The sequence below is a fragment of the Gopherus evgoodei genome, chromosome 7, assembly GCF_007399415.2.
Source record: "Gopherus evgoodei ecotype Sinaloan lineage chromosome 7, rGopEvg1_v1.p, whole genome shotgun sequence".
Classification (NCBI taxonomy): Eukaryota; Metazoa; Chordata; order Testudines; family Testudinidae; genus Gopherus; species Gopherus evgoodei.
This window is the reverse complement of record NC_044328.1, coordinates 77,145,507-77,163,800: the sequence shown is the minus strand read 5'-3', so window position 1 is coordinate 77,163,800 and position 18,294 is coordinate 77,145,507. Positions and strand designations below refer to the sequence as shown.

Genomic DNA, 18,294 nt, shown 5'->3' with positions numbered 1-18,294 from the left:
TTGATAGCAGAGGTCTACCCATCATTAGAAAGGTTTCAGGAAATCCAGAAATGTATTATCTTGCTTCAGAGATGCAGCAGGCCTACCAGAGCACTGTGCTGTGCTAGGATTCGTGATCCTGTGCATATGGGTCACTCCATGGGCACAATCACTCATCAGATGTCTTCAAGCCTTCATACGAAAGGTGTGGACCATTCCCTGGGAACATATGAAAGATCAAGTATGGGTTCCAACACAGGTATTTAACTCCTTACACTGGTGGTCAGCCCATGATAATGCCTGCAAGGGCATGTCCATCTGCCTTTCAAGATCCTTTAATCCTCGCAACCAAGGCCAGCCTGGAGGTCTGGTGAGCTCACTTGGAGACCCAAAGAGCCAGGGCCCTCTGGAGCTAGGAGGAAAAGGCAAAACCACATAACCTCCTAGAGCTGAGAGCTGTCCAGCTAGCTCTGGCAAAGGTTCCAGTTCACTCTAGAGGGGAAACCATGTCCTGCTTCAATCAGACAATATGACTACTTTTGCATATTTAAACAACCAGTGGAGAACATAGGCGTCCAGCACTACATGTGGAAGCAATGGAAATAGTGAGGTAGATGTAACAGTTCTGCCTTTTCCTCAGGATGATCCACATCAAAGTGGCCCTGAACCACTTCAGATGGTCTCACCAGGCTCAGGGTGAACACTCCAAGTGATGCCTGAATCGGGACTCAGCATTCAGACGTTCTATGTCCCTTCAACTGACATTTGTGAATCGCACAAATGCAAAGAAGCCAAATACTTCACAAGTGAGGCAAACCCCAGAGCCATGGGCACAGATGCCTGAGCGACACAGTTGGACAGAGGGCCTACTTGATGTTTTTCTACCTTTTCTGCTACTGAGAAAGGTGGTTCAGAAAATAAAATGAGGAGCAGATGACGGTAATTCTTATAACTCCTCATGGGACAGGGAAACCTTGGTTTTTCAGCCTGATAGAGCTGAAACTGGAACTCCCGCTCCAGGTTCTGTGGATACTGGACAGCCTTTCAAAGGTCCTGTTCTTCAACCAGACCCAAAACAGCTTCAACTAACGGCCTAACCATTGAGAAGGGAGCACTAAAGGTCTTGTTCTTCTTTGAGTGCTTGCTCATGTCCATTCCATAATTAGGTGTGTGTGCTGCAACATGCACCGGTGCCAAAAAGTTTTTCCCTCAGCAGTATCTGTAGGGGACCGGCTCTGGCGCTCTCTGGGGTGGCGCCCGCCATGGTGTGGTATAAGGAGCACCGCCAGCTCCCCCCACCCTTGCCAGAAAACTCCAACAAAGGGAGGAAGGAGGGTGGGTTGTGGAATGGACATGAGCAACACATCTCGAAAGAACACCGCTTACGGAAAGTTAACTGTTCTTTCTTCTTCTTTGAATTTCTTGCTCATGTCCATTTCATATTAGGTGACTCCAAAGCAATACCAACAGAGGTGGGTAGGAATTCATGGACATGTAGATTGCAACACAGCTCTGCTGAACCGAACTGGTACCAAGAGCACAATGTAAATCCCAGAAATCCTGGAATTCCAGCCGTTCTGGACTTTCTCTAAGAAGACATAAACAGAGACCTTCAGCTGAGTATCATTTCATGTCAGGTGTCTGCTCTTAGTATTGTGCTATTTGTAGGATCGTTGGCCCCCTTGCAGACCATCCACAGGTAGCCAGATTCCTTCTAGCAGTCTGATTAGCCAGACTAGTAGTCTCAGGCCAGTCTTCCCTGCATGGGACCTAATGCTAGTTTGAGGGCCCTGCAAGCCATCCCTTGAGCTTCTGACTCCAGTGTCGGCCTTTTCCTTTATTTCGTTAAGACCTTGTTCGTAGTAGCTGTCATGTCTGCCAGGAGGGAATGTCGGAGCTGTAAGCCTTATCCATATGTGAGCCTTACTGAGTGTTCTGTGAGGTCAGGTGGGGCTTGGGACACCAGCATCCTTTCTTGCTAAGGTAATTCTTTCTTCCACACTTCCCAGAGGCTGTGCTTCCTTTGTTCTGTCTAAAACCACAACATCCGTGTGAATGAGTAGCCTCCTCCAGGAGGCCTCCTCTTTCCCTAAGGGCAGCTTAGCAATTGACCCTTCACCTCACCATATAAGCTTATCATGTAGTCCCTAACCATAGTTTATTAACACAACGAATTGCAAAAGTCCAGAAGGCAAAAGTCCTGAAACACAGTCCATATCGCTCCAGTCCATGTAGATTTTAAAACCAAGCTTTGCTCTCACTGGACTCCTGTCAGTCCTCCTCTGCCTGGACAGTCACCCTAGCTCTTACTTCTGGGGTTGAACCCTGCTCTTCCCAGCCTTTCTGCTGGGAGCATCCCTCACTCTCCCTGGCCCTCTTATGACTCCTCCGAGGACCAGCTCTTTGGTGAGGAGATGTCAGCACTCCCCTTCTTTCCCTGCCTTCACTTCCTCCGGCCCTTGACTCCAGCTCTCTGGCTTAGAGCCAGCAGGCATCTCCCTCTGCTCCTTCTGCCCTGTGTCCCTCTCTCTTTTGGCTTGGGGACACCAGCCAGCAACCCCCTCTTGCTGTTTCCAGCCTTCAGCCCTTTCCTCAGGAACCACCTTCCCTCTCTGGCAGCTCTAATCTTCTTCTCTTCCTGACTGAACCAGTCTGCCTTGCTTCCCCAGGTTTCTTTCTCGCCAGGCCTCTTATAGCCTCCAGGTGCTGCCCTCTTACTTGGCCCCATTGGGGGCTCCTGGACTGGAACAGGAGATCTGAGTTTGGTTTCATTTAATGGGCAAGCTGCTCTGTTATAATCCAGCTGGGAAGACATGGCGCACCTTAGATATTGGAAGAGCTTTGAAAATCTCTCAAACATACAGAATCCACAAAATCGGGCTTTCTATCTGTGTCCTTCCACCCAAAATGCCAGGGACTCAGAGCTTCCAGTTCCTTTATTGATAGATGGATTAGACTATGTATTGTGGAAGCCTATAAATCATCAGTGGTTCCTGTCCCAGAAGGTATTAAGGTACGCTCCATGAGATCCTTAGCAACCTCATGGGTGGAACAAGCAAGTGGGTTCAGTTCAGAAATTTGCAAAGTGGTCTACAGCTAACATCTTCTTCTTTAAGCACTATGGTGTGGACCTTCTGTCTTCTGCAGGCACCTCTTTTGGCAGGATGGTGCTGCAGGCTTTCGAGTAAGCTAACAAAAAGGCAGTGTAAGCGTGTGGAGTCACCCCTGCGATGCCCCCTGCTGGTTGTCTCAGAGAATTAGCTCTTTCAGCATCCTGGAGCGCCCCCTGCAGGCTGGTGATCTGCCTTACTGCTGGCCCCTGTGTCCCTCCTGGACCCGGTGTCCTGTTATCTGGGGCGCTGTCCCCTGGCAGTAACCCCTCAGTCTTAGGGTCTCCCCTTCCCGGGGAACCCCCACCCACTATTCCCACCTCGCCTCAGTATACGGCTACTGCCAGTCATTGTCTAGCCCCCGCACCCTGGGGCAGACTGCAGTATTAGCCTGCTCATCACTGGGAAGGTTGGGTTTGGACCTGCTGCCTTTGCCTACTCCTGGGCTGCCCTCTGCAACCCTTAGTGCCTATTAGCCCAATGCTAGGCTAGCTCCCCAGCTCCTCTGCCTTTCCCCAGCCCTGCTGCACTCAGGTATCCTGTCTCTAGCTCCCTGCAGCCAGACCCATCTCCCTCTACAGCCAAAGAGAGACTGTTTGCTTGAGCTCCTGGTTCAAGCCTTTACAGGGCCAGCTGTGCTCTAACTGGGGCTTGCCCCAGCTGAGCCTGCTTCCCACTCAGCCTGGGCTGTTCTCCCAGCCCTCCAGTCCTCTCCCAGGACTGGCTTTAACCCTGTCAGAGCTGGAGCGGGTAACCACCCCGCTACAGGCAGGTACTTTTTTCCTCTTGAAGTTTTGTTTCATAACACTCCCTACATCTGTTCATCTGTTACTTCCCAAACATCCAGAATTGTGGGAGATGGAGGACTGCAGAATGGAAGTTTTCTTAATGATAATTTCCTTTCTGCTAGCAGGGATTCCCACAATTCTACCCACTCTAGATGGTTCATGAATCAAAGGTCAGATGTTAAGTGGACTTGTTACAATGGGACAGTGACTGTCTACCGTAAAAGCATTCCTTGATCTAATCTTATTTTGTTATCTCTGGAATATTTGTTAATGATATTATGCAACAGTTATAGTTCGAGACTAACTCATTTGGCACCAAGTGGTTGCAGAAGGAGCAGGGCCAGATTGTGTGGCACCAAATGCTGATCTGCCTTCATGAGCTGCAGAGAGAGGAGAGCAGCTGAGAACTGTGGGAAACACTGCTAGCAGAAAGGAAATATTGGCAAGAAATTTTATGTTCCACTGCGTAATGAATATATGATTAGTGATTATTTCCTCTGAAAGGTTCTGGACCTGATAGTTCTGTTGCTAATCCATACTACAAACACCAAGAGCAGGAAGCAAATTGAGAGAGTGCTGAGGAACAAGATTCCACTGGGCCTGTGTGCCAGAGCAGCTGCTACAGAGCGCCTTCCAAAATCACTCATTGGTGAGTACTGCTACTACTCTGAGATTCTGCACACTGGGATGTGGCAGATTGTGATTTAGCTCTTTACGGATTAGAAACAAAGACTCACTTCCAGAGCTTGTCTTGTGGACCTTGCTGACCTTCTGTGGACCTCCCAAGATTTGCTGGAGAAGAACTGCCCATCCCTTGCCTGCAGCATAGGATACGCTTCTGGTTCTTCTGCAGATCTTAGGAAGCCCTCTTGCTCTCTGTCTCCCTACACAAGTGACCCTCTCCTCCAAGGCCTGACACTGCTGCCTCTGCTCACATTTTTCTTAGACTTTACATTTTTAAACCCATACCTTCTTGCAAGTATAAATGGTCTGCATTTAGATGTGTACATGTGTCTGACCTGAGTGCCTATAGTTACAAGGAGAAGGGACCATGAATATGGACAAACAGTGCCTACCTACAACTTAAAGCAGGACATGAAGACTGAGCATTTGTCTGCCCTAGGGGTTTTAGTTACTAGTTTAGCTGCACCAGTGAAACCTGCATGTAGAATGTTGTAAACTGACATTCATGAGTCACCCAGTTCAAGTCCCATTTTACAACTGGTGCAGCAGTCTGCATGATAGTTTTGCACCAGTGCAGCTGTATTCTGTTGCTCAAAAAAGCTCTTGTGTGGACAGTTCTTCATTGTTTTGAAAGCAAAGCAGGCCTCTAGAGATCACAAATCTAAATGGAATCTGTTTATGGGTCAGCCTGTATCTAGTGAGGTGGAAGAGTTAGGGGCCAGGGAATCACCTACTAAACTAACTAGGGATCTTGAGATTGAAGAGCAGTATTCCTCAAGTTGGGACTCATAAAATGAGGGATGGAAGCTTTGAAAGCAAATAGTAATGATGGGAATCTCATGTCTCTGTCATATTGTCTGTCTTTCAGGTTATCAAAGACTTCTTCCCATCAATCCTGTCACTGGCTCAGACCTTTCTGCACTCTGCTGATCCATGTGTCGTCTCCTTTGGCAGCTGCATGTACAAGCAAGCATTTGCAGCCTTTGACTCTTACTGTCAGCAGGTATATTTGAAATATATAATAGCATATACTTTTTCTCTGTTAAACATGAGTTCTGACAGGCTGCAGATCAAATCAGGGACATCAAAAAACCTGGAAATTAATGAATTCTCTGCATAGGAGTTACAGATATTTCCACCTTGTTTTGTACAATATCTTTCACTGAAATGGCTTCTGAAAATGCTATATAAACTCAATAATGCAGATACAAAGTTAAATAATAAATGGAGGAACAAGTTGAAGTGTGAGTAGGGGAGAACACCCAGACTTTCAGTTTGCATGAACTGGGATGGCGAGTCAGGGAGCTGTTTGCAATGGCAGGAGCTGCAAAGAAAATGACTGTCAGCGCTAGTGCCAGGCTTTAAGGAATGACATAGAGGAGACCCGTGCTAAATTAAGTAGAGTGAACAAACAGAGAAGCTGATACAGAGAAGAGTGCTGAAGGAAGGAATGTCATTGCTTCAGTAATGCTGTTCGGGCTGCCCACTGCTTCTGTCCTTGTAGCGCCAATATTATCAGCACTAGCAGCAGATAAGGCAGCCTGCTAGTTCAGCAGACCTTTACTCATAAAGAGAGACCACAGGCCCCGTGTAGTGACAAAGGCCCTTGGCCAGGTTTATTGCCCTCAAGGCACAGTCCTAGAGACTGGCTTTACAGGTACATTAACAGATGAGTCCCCAGGGGCAAGGAGTAGGTCAGTCAGCAGCAGGAATCTGTCCACTAGGCCACACACAGAGTTAAGACGAGATACCCTGACATTTATAGACTGAGACAAACAACTGGGATAAACAACTTAAACACCACCTTACGTGTTTTATGACATCTGTTATTACCTCCCCTTATTCCTGATATCTCAGACAAAACTTCCCTATTCATTATTTTGTCAAACCATCTTATCTTGTACTAGATTGGGATGTATCTGTACTATCTGAAATATATTTATGTGCATATCTAGTGCCTAGTACACTAGCAACAACTTTGTCAAGTTCATGTACTGGGCAGTGAACTTGTAAACATCTGCTTTAAGCCATGGCCTGGCTTTGGTTCACAGCCTCTGGTTCAGGCCTTAGATGTTGCACCAGGCCCAGTGCTCCAGGCTCACGCTCTCTTCTTCTTCTACTCTACTTATGGAAATGATGGAGAAGTCCAGTAAGGTGTGTGAGATTGGAGGTGATCTACTTCACTTGAGGCAGGGAGCAGCATTCTGTTATGTACTGGAATCTGGAAAGATGAGACCTGGAAGAGTGATCAGGAAGCCCCAGCACTGCAAGCATGAGCGCAGAAGGGAAACAGGCAGTTACCTATGGAGCCAAAGGCTTTGAAGGACTGGGTATCAGGCTAAGGATAAGGCCAAGATTGGGGACATTAGATGTGCTCTGAACTGAGAGGGAGTTAAGAGATGCAGTTGAATTTCAGTATGACTTTCTGGTTTTGAACATTTCTTTATGTGAACAAATCTGAGACAAAGCCACAGATTTCTTGTTCAAGACTGCAGAAATACAGGTGTCAAAAGAAATGTGCAGTGGAGTACTGCAAAGGACAGGTTAAGATGATTAAGATGACATGCATCTGAGAGTGGGTATTCACCCACGAAAGCTCATGCTCCAAAACGTCTGTTAGTCTATAAGGTGCCACAGGATTCTTTTGCTGCTTTGTTAAGATGATTGAAAGAGAAAGCCTAGTATGAAATCAGAGGCTAAGAACTGAACTCTGTGGGTAGTACTTGAGGAGGATGAATTAGTTACCATTTGTATAGTACTTTGAAGATAAAAATGTTCTATACAGGACTGCCAACCAAGTATGCTTGTGGATGGGGCCACTTGAGAGACAGAGCATCTGGATGGGGATGGAGTAGGGACCATGGCAGACGGAAATCATATATGATGGGTTCCCCCTGGGATGCCACCTGGAACTGGGGTACCACTGAGCCTGCTGACTAATCAGCTCTCACGCTGTACTGTTATGGCAAGCAGCAAAGCCCTCCAGCTGCACTTTCGGCAGTAGCCATAAGGTAGGGCACACCCAGCTGCAGTTACAAGCAGGCTTTCTGGACCAGCCTGTGCATAGGAAGGCTACTCTCAGCTCCTCAGGCACACACCCCCTCTGGAGTATAAACCCAAAATTATACCGTTTTACGCTGCAAAGGGAACTGTACAGTGTAAGCTCTTGAAATTCACCCCCTCCCTCAATGTGGAGAGAAATATGCAACAGACTTTTCCCCTAGTTATGATTCCCCACACTTCACTCCAACTCACTGGTATAGATAAGCAAAACCAAGTCTATTAACTACAAAAGATAGATTTTAAGTGATTATAAGTGATCGCAAAACCGAGTCAAAGCAGATTACCTAGAAATAAACAAAAAACACAAACTAAGCTTAATACACTAAATAGATTCAATATGAATAGCAGATCTCACCCTAAGAGATGATACAAGGAGGCTGCAGATTCTTAAGGGGCAAACTGCACTTGCTTTACAGCTTGGAATCCCCAGTTTTCATTCACAGGCTAAAAATCCCTTTAGCCTGGGTCCAGCACTTTCCGCAATTAAGTCCTTGTTTCTCAGGTGTTTTCAGGAGGCTTCTTGTGTGGGGAGCGAAACAAATTAGATGATGTCGCTCCCTGTCTTATATAGCTTTTGCATATAGTGGGAACCCTTTGTTCTCAAAGTTTGGTTCCCAGACCAGTCTGCGGAAAAATACTGATATCCCAAGATGGAGTCTAGAGAGAGGTCTCATCACATGTCACACACAGGTATTTTGGAGCTTTCACAAGAAGGCTCACCAGGTGGGAGATAAGCTTCTCCTAAGGCCATTGTTTTTTCCTAATGGCCATTGCTCTGAATAGGTTCTTCCCCACCCACTATCTAGACTGAAAGCATTTTGTCTACTGGGTGTTACCCAGGTGTAACTGCATTGAAATACAGATATAGTCAATATTCATAACTTCAGATACAAAAATGATACTGCATACAATAAGATAATCTGGTTCGGCAAATCATAACCTTCTAGTGACACCTCACATGACTTATCTTGCATAAATACATTATAATTATGTCATAATCATATCATAATAGTATCACTGCGAAGAATATGGGTGCAGTGTCACGCCATATACACTGCATAGCTATGGAAGCAGTCTCAAAGGATGGAGTAATCACAATATTAAAGCTGTACTGAGCCCTAGGCAAAAGAGACTACTTCTCATCTAAGCTTATGGATCCCAGCCCTTTCCTTTAATTTATGATGACTTGTTATTTGGTTGTCATCCTATATGGTGTAGCATATACTTGTTGTTGTCCCAAGGGTCTTCTGGTACAGAACAGATATTTTTCTATTTGCTTTTCACTCTTGGTTTCTTGTGGGTTTTTCCTTCAGGAGGTTGTGAGTGCATTGGTGACTCACATTTGCGGTGGAAATGATGTAGAAGTGGACATTTCTCTGGATGTGCTCACTGACCTGGTGACTCTGCATACCTCCTCACTGATACGCTATGCCACCTTTGTGAAGGTAGTGTATCTGCTTGTGAATGGTCCACACTTAGGGCTTGTCTATAGGACGAGTTAGGTGTGGGAAGCGGGTGTTGTAACAGGCAGGCTGCCTCCTGGCACCCCATCATGCCAGAGGTTGCTCTACAGTGCCCTTTGTTTTCTTCTCTTTTTCAGGGTCCCTCAAAATGCCACACTGTCATTCTCATCCAATTACAGCCTCCTTGTGGGATCTGTTTTTATTAACACAAAGTACTAAAAACAAACACAAAAAAAAAATCTTCCACCCAGCCTTAAGCTGAGCAAAGCCCCTCCTTCCTGAGGTACTATCCCTTCCTTGTCTCAGAGTAGCTTGAAGAAATGGAAGGCCTGACTTGCCTTCTCCCAAAAAGAATATCAAAACTTTCGGCTGGGTCTCGTTACCCAGCCCCAACTCCTGTCCTCGGGGACCACTGCAGATACCCTCTCTCCCTGCAGCTTTTCTCTGCGGTTCCCCTTCCAGCTCTGCCCTCACTGGAATACACTCTGACCCTTTATAGGCCAGGTGCAGCCTTCGCACCTCTAATTAGCTCAACTGGGAGCATCTGCTCTAGCACAGGGGAACTGACCTGTTTTAATCACAGGGCCCAGCCGTCCTGTTACAAGTGTAAATCTACAGCACTCCAATGTGTCATGCAGTAACTGTGTGGACCTGCTGCTGCACACTAAAAGTTCTCTAGTATGATTTGACCTACTGCTGTTTCATGTTGGGGATAAGAGCTTGGGACTATAGGGGAATGGGAGGATAAGAATAGGGGTGGGGATGAGGTAGGAGCCTGAGAGGCAATATGGAGAGGTTGCAGGAAATGGAGGTAGGTGGGGGAGACAATGACAAACTTGTGGCATGGGGAGTACAAGGCCAGAAAGATCTAGAGTACAACTTGGAATTAAACCCAAGAGTCCTGAGTCTCTAGATTCCTCTGCTTTTTGGCAGATAGCTCTGAAACCCACTGGCATGTGTGTGTCTCTCATCTTTCTCTAGTGCCTGACCCACACTGAGGATAACAACCTACTGATGCTAACAGTTACTTCGTTAGCACAAGTGATAGAGGTCTGTGCTGTGGATCTCAAGATCCAAATCCTGTGATGACCCAAGTTGGGGGAATCAATATGATTCCTTGTGAAGGATTTTCTGTTTTTTGTGTTTGTTTAAAAATACAAAAAACAAATTGCATTTTTTAAGAAGTTGGTAAAAGAACATTAAGGTCATAAAGTCCAGCCCTCAAAAGTTAGAAAGTGTCAGAAAAAAGGTTGCCCATGCGACCTTAATTCGCTTTCCTTGTGCATATGCATTATAATGGGCTTGGCTAACAGGGACAGAACCACTGCCCATCCTGTACCCTGAATGGGGCCTACACACAGGCGACCAAATTAAAGTTGTGTAGGGAGTCTTAAATCAAGCATTTCCTAACTGAGAATGACTTGGCTTTATTTTTAATATAGGGGTTTTTTATGTAACTTGCTAGGATTTTTAAAAAGGAAAATGGAAAAAAAGTTAGAAATTCCTTCATGAGGAACCATATTGACCCTTCCATGTGCTGGACCTTTGTATCCACAGCAGAGACCTCTACCATTCCAGCTAAGGAACAACTGTTAGAGTCGGAGGATAACAGCCTAATACACTCTGTGGACCAATCATTAGGGGGAATGCAGTGCACCTTTCCAAGTAACTTACATAATTATTTACTAGACAGCAGGGGAATGTTGGTAATTCTGCAGTCTATTCTTGGCTCTGGAGGGGAGTATGGTCTAGTGGTTATAGACAGGCCAGCAAAGCCCTTAGATTTGGCACACTGTGCCTCACGCGTGGCTGAATGGGTGAGGCTTGGCTCTGCCATATTAGAGACCTGTGTTCTATTCTCAGCTCTGCCACAAGTGGCCTTGTGCAACCTCTTGCTTACCCCCTCATTAAATGGAGGGAAATTATATATTCCTGCCTTTAGAGGTAGGGCTGGTAGGATTTGCTCAATAATAAGGGTCCCGAAGAGCACAGACATAACACTAGTCAGTGGAAAAGCTGAAACTAAAATTCATAGTCTCCTCCTAATGCCAACCCAGTATATCCTCCCCTAAGCCAAACTGTGGGATAGCAGCAGTAGTGCATCGCAACCGACCCAGAGCTTTAGCTTTATGCCTCATCTGTATGAGGCTCAGTGGAGTCTGGGGAGCATATTTTGTGCAAGTAGTGGAAAAACTAGCCTTGTTCTGGGAAATAACAATTTTCTGTAGAGGTCAAGGATGCTTAGTGTATTTGGCACATAGGGATCTCTATGGGGATAGAGCATACTCAACACACACAGAATGTTCAGAGATTTTAGCAAGAATCCTCCATAAAGCTCTACTGAGTGTGTGCAATTTTCACTTTTGAGAGGCTTATAATTTGATACATTTCATGGCGACAGCAAACGGCACCTCCTTGACCCCAAGATCATCCCTTGCAAATTCCAAATTCCTGCTCCAAATCATGGACTTGCTAGTGCTTTTCAGAGAAATAGCTGGATAAAAATATTAACATGAGCAAAATTACCAAGTAGTGGAAAAACTAGCCTTGTTCTGGGAAACAACCATTTTCATAAAAGGAAAAAAAGTAGCCTGAGGCAGAGACCATGTGTAGAAAATTCCAATCTAAACAGTTAAAATTTGATAAAGTTATGAGCAGTTGAAAACAGAGGCTTGTAATGGAAAGTGCTAGGCCACCTTCGCTGTAGGCATCACTACCAGAATATTAGTTTTTGTCAAAATCCAATGGTTGAATCACCTTTTATCTGTTTTGAGTTTGGCACCTTTCAGTGTCATTGAACTCCCCCTCTCATCACAAGAACAAGGAGCAAACAGCCCTCCTAATCTTCCTTCTCTAGATCATTCACTATTTTATAGACTTTTGTCATGTCCCTTTTTGTCTGTCCACTCTGTAGGGTGACAACCCGAGTCTTTTCAATTTCTCTTCCTAAGAGAATTTCTCCAGGCTCTCGCTCATTCTTGTCACCCTTCTCTGAACCCCCGTTAGTTCTACAATATCCATTCAGAGATGGGGTGTCAAGTGCTGCACACAGTATTCAGATGAAGCCACACCACTGATTTATAGAATGGCATTATGTCATTTTCCGTATTATTCTCCATCACACCATAATCATTAATGAACTTGGGACCTGGCTTTGAAAACTAGGATCAAAGCCTTAAAGTGGCAAGGGAAGCAGAATGGGTGTCAATAGAAGAATTGGAGCACAGATTTAACAAGCTCCTAGTGACCAAAGCCATGGAGGAAGCAGGCAGCTACATTTTGCATGTCATCCCTTTCAGCCTCAGTCATGGGGACTTGCAGTAATGTAGCCCAAAGGTGACATATGCATGGATGCTTCTTTAATTTGAATTCACAGTGGTAGCAATTCTTGTTACTGACAATCAGGTGTGCTATTTGGAGTGTGAGAAGGACCTGTCAGAGTATTGTGGCTGCTTTAACACTTCTCTATTACAGAACATTTTAGACTATACGGAGAAACTGAATCCACAGCAAATTCGGAAACTCTTCTACATTCTTGGCGAGTTGGCATTCAGCCAGAGGCAGGAAGACAACTATATTCAGGTGAGTCGAGGGGAAGAGAGACAATGGGGACAGGAAGGAAGCAAGTCCCTGGTCTTTCTCCCCTTGCTGTGCTAGTTTGCAGAGCTTGTGTGTTATGGAGACAGCAGCAGCCAGGCCCAGGATGGTGCAGCCCATACAGCCCTTTTGCATGTAGGGATTTCTGGTGCACAGTACCTTTTTTTAATTTTAAAATTTCCTCCTCCCACTCCCCCAAGTTTGATGGTTGTGAGCTCCTTTCCTGCTCCAGACTTTTCTCTTGTGGAGCTCATTCGTCTTCCACACAGAAGGAACTCCCTGCTGCTACCGCATACCTGATTAGCTCCACTGGAGAGACACTCCCTTCCTGCACACATTCTGAGGGGCACAGTAGCAGAACTTGGCTTCTGCACACCCTAGGCATCCTTCAGGAAGCATAGCTCAGCTACTGCATCCTCAGTAGGTCTGCTGTGGGAAGCTTCTCTCCAAAAGGCTACTTAAGGTTTGTAAGACAGAAACAAAAGAGACTCTGCCCCTAAAGAGTTACTCTCCTCAAAGGAGTATTTTCTCTGCTGCATCGCTGTGGTGAAGTGTTAGATTTCAGAGCTTTGTTATCAGTAGGTTCTACAGCCACATAAATAAGAAGAAAACAAAGAAAGAAGAAGTGGGGCCGCTATACACTGAGGATGGAATGGAGGTTAAGGATAACTTAGGCATGGCCCAACATCTAAACAAGTACTTTGCTTCAGTTTTTAATAAGACTAGTGAGGAACCTTGCGATGATGGAGGGATGATAAACGGGAATGTGGATATGGAAGTGGATATTACCGCAACTGAGGTAGAGGCCGTACTTGAACAGCTCGATGGGACGAAGTCGGAGGGCCCGGACAATCTCCATCCGAGGATATTAAAGGAACTGGCGCGTGAAATTGCGAGCCCGTTAGCGAGAATTTTTAAGCAATCGATAAACTTGGGGGTTGTGCCGTATGACTGGAGGATTGCTAATGTAGTTCCTATTTTTAAGAAAGGGAATAAAAGTGATCCGGGTAATTATAGGCCTGTTAGCTTGACGTCTGTAGTATGCAAGGTCTTGGAAAAAATTTTAAGGGAGAAAGTAGTTAAGGACATAGAGGTCAATGGTAATTGGGACGAATTGCAACACGGATTTAGTAAAGGTAGATCATGTCAAACCAATCTGATCTCCTTCTTTGAGAAGATGATGGATTACTTAGATAAAGGAAATGCGGTAGATATAATTTACCTAGATTTCAGTAAGGCGTTCGACACGGTTCCGCACGGGGAACTGGTAGTCAAATTGGAAAAGATGGGAATGAATATGAAAGTTGTAAGGTGGATAAGGAACTGGTTAAAGGGGAGACTTCAGAGGGTCGTATTGAAAGGTGAATTGTCAGGCTGGAAGGAGGTCACTAGTGGAGTCCCTCAAGGATCGGTTTTGGGACCGATCTTATTTAACCTTTTTATTACTGACCTTGGCGCAAAGAGCGGGAATGTGCTAATAAAGTTTGCGGATGACACGAAGCTGGGGGGTATTGCTAACACGGAGAAAGACAGGGATACTATTCAGGAAGATCTGAACCACCTTGTAAACTGGAGTAATAGAAATAGGATGAAATACAATAGTGAAAAGTGCAAGATTATGCATTTAGGAATTAATAATAAGAATTTTGGATATACGTTGGGGGCGCATCAGTTGGAAGCGACGGAGGAGGAGAAGGACCTTGGGGTACTGGTTGATAGCAAGATGACTATGAGTCGCCAATGTGATACGGCTGTTAAAAAAGCAAATGCGATTTTGGGATGCATCAGGCGGGGTATTTCCTGCAAGGATAAGGAGGTGTTAGTACCGTTATACAAGGCGTTGGTGAGACCCCATCTGGAATACTGTGTGCAGTTCTGGTGTCCCATGTTCAAGAAGGATGAATTCAAACTGGAACAGGTTCAGAGACGGGCTACAAGGATGATCCGAGGAATGGAAAAACTGCCTTATGAAAGCAGCAAAGAATCCTGTGGCACCTTATAGACTAACAGACGTTTTGGAGCATGAGCTTTCGTGGGTGAATACCCACTTCCTCAGATGCATGTAATGGAAATATCCAGGGGCAGGTATATATATGTGTGCTAGCAAGCAAGCTAGAGATAACGAGGTCCGTTCAATCAGGGAGGATGAGGCCCTGTTCTAGCAGTTGAGGTGTGAAAACCAAGAGAGGAGAAACTGGTTCTGTAATTGGCAAGCCATTCACAGTCTTTGTTCAATCCTGAGCTGATGGTGTCAAATTTGCAGATGAACTGAAGCTCAGCAGTTTCTCTTTGAAGTCTGGTCCTGAAGTTTTTTTGCTGCAGGATGGCCACCTTAAGGTCTGCTATAGTGTGGCCAGGGAGGTTGAAGTGCTCTCCTACAGGTTTTTGTATATTGCCATTCCTAATGTCTGATTTGTGTCCATTTATCCTTTTCCGTAGAGACTGTCCAGTTTGGCCGATGTACATAGCAGAGGGGCATTGCTGGCATATGATGGCGTATATAACATTGGTGGATGTGCAGGTGAAGGAACCAGTGATGGTGTGGCTGATCTGGTTAGGTCCTGTGATGGTGTCGCTGGTGTAGATATGTGGGCAGAGTTGGCATCGAGGTTTGTTGCATGGATTGGTTCCTGAGCTAGAGTTATTATGGTGCGGTGTGCAGTTACTGGTGAGAATATGTTTCAGGTTGGCAGGTTGTCTGTGGGCAAGGATTGGCCTGCCACCCAAGGCCTGTGAAAGTGTGGGATCATTGTCCAGGATGGGTTGTAGATCCTTGATGATGCGTTGGAGGGGTTTTAGCTGGGGGCTGTATGTGATGGCCAGTGGAGTCCTGTTGGTTTCTCTCTTGGGTTTGTCTTGCAGTAGGAGGCTTCTGGGTACACGTCTGGCTCTGTTGATCTGTTTCCTTATTTCCTCATGCGGGTATTGTAGTTTTGAGAATGCTTGGTGGAGATTTTGTAGGTGTTGGTCTCTGTCGGAGGGGTTAGAGCAGATGCGGTTGTACCTCAGTGCTTGGCTGTAGACAATGGATCGTGTGATGTGCCCGGGATGGAAGCTGGAGGCATGAAGGTAGGCATAGCGGTCGGTGGGTTTTCGATATAGGGTGGTGTTAATGTGACCATCACTTACAGCCCCCAGCTAAAACCCCTCCAACGCATCATCAAGGATCTACAACCCATCCTGGACAATGATCCCACACTTTCACAGGCCTTGGGTGGCAGGCCAATCCTTGCCCACAGACAACCTGCCAACCTGAAACATATTCTCACCAGTAACTGCACACCGCACCATAATAACTCTAGCTCAGGAACCAATCCATGCAACAAACCTCGATGCCAACTCTGCCCACATATCTACACCAGCGACACCATCACAGGACCTAACCAGATCAGCCACACCATCACTGGTTCCTTCACCTGCACATCCACCAATGTTATATACGCCATCATATGCCAGCAATGCCCCTCTGCTATGTACATCGGCCAAACTGGACAGTCTCTACGGAAAAGGATAAATGGACACAAATCAGACATTAGGAATGGCAATATACAAAAACCTGTAGGAGAGCACTTCAACCTCCCTGGCCACACTATAGCAGACCTTAAGGTGGCCATCCTGCAGCAAAAAAACTTCAGGACCAGACTTCAAAGAGAAACTGCTGAGCTTCAGTTCATCTGCAAATTTGACACCATCAGCTCAGGATTGAACAAAGACTGTGAATGGCTTGCCAATTACAGAACCAGTTTCTCCTCTCTTGGTTTTCACACCTCAACTGCTAGAACAGGGCCTCATCCTCCCTGATTGAACTGACCTCGTTATCTCTAGCTTGCTTGCTAGCACACATATATATACCTGCCCCTGGATATTTCCATTACATGCATCTGAGGAAGCGGGTATTCACCCACGAAAGCTCATGCTCCAAAACGTCTGTTAGTCTATAAGGTGCCACAGGATTCTTTGCTGCTTTTACAGATCCAGACTAACACGGCTACCCTCTGATACTTGCCTTATGAAAGGAGACTCAAAGAGCTTGGCTTGTTTAGCCTGGCCAAAAGAAGGCTGCGGGGGGATATGCTTGCTCTATATAAATATATCAGGTAGGTTAACGTTAGGGAGGGAGAGGAATTATTTAAGTTTAGTACTAATGTAGGCACGAGGACGAATGGGTATAAACTGGATATTAGGAAGTTTAGACTTGAAATTAGACGAAGGTTTCTAACCATTAGGGGAGTGAAGTTCTGGAACAGCCTTCCGAGGGAAGTAGTGGGGGCAAAAGACTTTCCTGGCTTTAAGACGAAGCTTGATAAGTATATGGAGGGGATGTTATGATAGGATTGTTAATTTGGGCAATTGATCTTGGATTACCACCAGATAGGTCTGCTCAATGGTCTGCGGGGAGATGTTGGATGGAATGGGAACTGAGTTACTGCAGAGAATTCCTTCTTGGGTGCTGGCTGGTGAGTCTTGCCCACATGCTCAGGGTTTAGCTGATCGCCATATTTGGGGTCGGGAAGGAATTTTCCTCCAGGGCGGATTGGCAGGGGCCCTGGAGGTTTTTCGCCTTCCCCTGCAGCGTGGGGCACGGGTTGCTTGCTGGTGGTTTCTCTGCAGCTTGAGGTCTTCAAACCAATTTTGAGGATTTCAATAACTCGGTCCTGGGATAGGGGTTGTTATAAAATTGGATGGGTGGGGTTCTGTGGCCTGCCTTGTGCAGGAGGTCAGACTAGATGATCAGATTGGTCCCTTCTGACCTAAGAGTCTATGAGTCTATGTCTGAAACTCAAGGACAAATGTGTGTTACCAAATCCATTTTATGTCTGAACTGACTTCCAGCTGCTTATACAGCATCCCAGGGAACAAGTTAATTACACTGTAACAACAGCATGTTCAAATATGTAGGTCTGAATTTTCATATCCGTCAATGAGCCAGTGGTCAGGCAAAAGTAGCTGAAAAATCTTGAGTATGTTTATTTCATTGTTAAAATTGGAAGTTGAGAGACCTGACCCTAGAAACAGTGTAGAGCCTGCAAATAAAAATATCCTTCTCAACACTTTCATTAAAAACAGAAAAAATCTGGACTAATAGCTCCTTCAACTAAATAACTAGAACAAAGGTCAAAACAAGCCTAATTTTGGAACATTAGTTGCATCTTTAACTGTGGATGTGTGGCCAGTGTCCCCATAGTAAAGGATGTCACTGTCACATTCCAGAGTGCAACCCAGACAGTGAAGGACTGTGTCACTACCTGCTCTGTATTCTGAGTGCTTTCAATGCTCTGCTGCTGTGATTCACCACCAGGACACTGATAACCTACAGAGAAGCCCGCTCTGAGTGTCTCTGTGTTAAGCAGTTCTGACTCCAGTAGCCTATCTACAACACAACAGCCCCACTCTATGCTTTGTCACTCAGTTACCTTATGCAGGGGTGACCCCAACACACTCTCTGTCCCAAATTTCCCCAAAAACATCTTCTCTGAAGTATCCAGTCCTCTCCTGGAATGCTCAGAGAAATAATGTTTGTTTGCTCCTCTAAAGTGACAAAACGTGCTCAGCTTATCACTTTAACTGGAGTATACTATCACTTCAGCTCAAACACAGCACTGGGTCAGT

The 18,294-nt window shown here is 45.7% G+C and overlaps 1 protein-coding gene across 1 annotated transcript in view; it reads left to right on the top strand.

Annotated features, from left to right (window-relative positions):
• Positions 1-18,294, top strand: part of FANCD2 (FA complementation group D2) — a 146,395-nt gene that overhangs the window by 27,147 nt on the left and 100,954 nt on the right. The window contains 5 exon segments of the mRNA XM_030570879.1: positions 4,382-4,480; positions 4,482-4,526; positions 5,430-5,564; positions 8,938-9,069; positions 12,562-12,669. Coding sequence (XP_030426739.1) covers positions 4,382-4,480; positions 4,482-4,526; positions 5,430-5,564; positions 8,938-9,069; positions 12,562-12,669 — 519 coding nt within the window.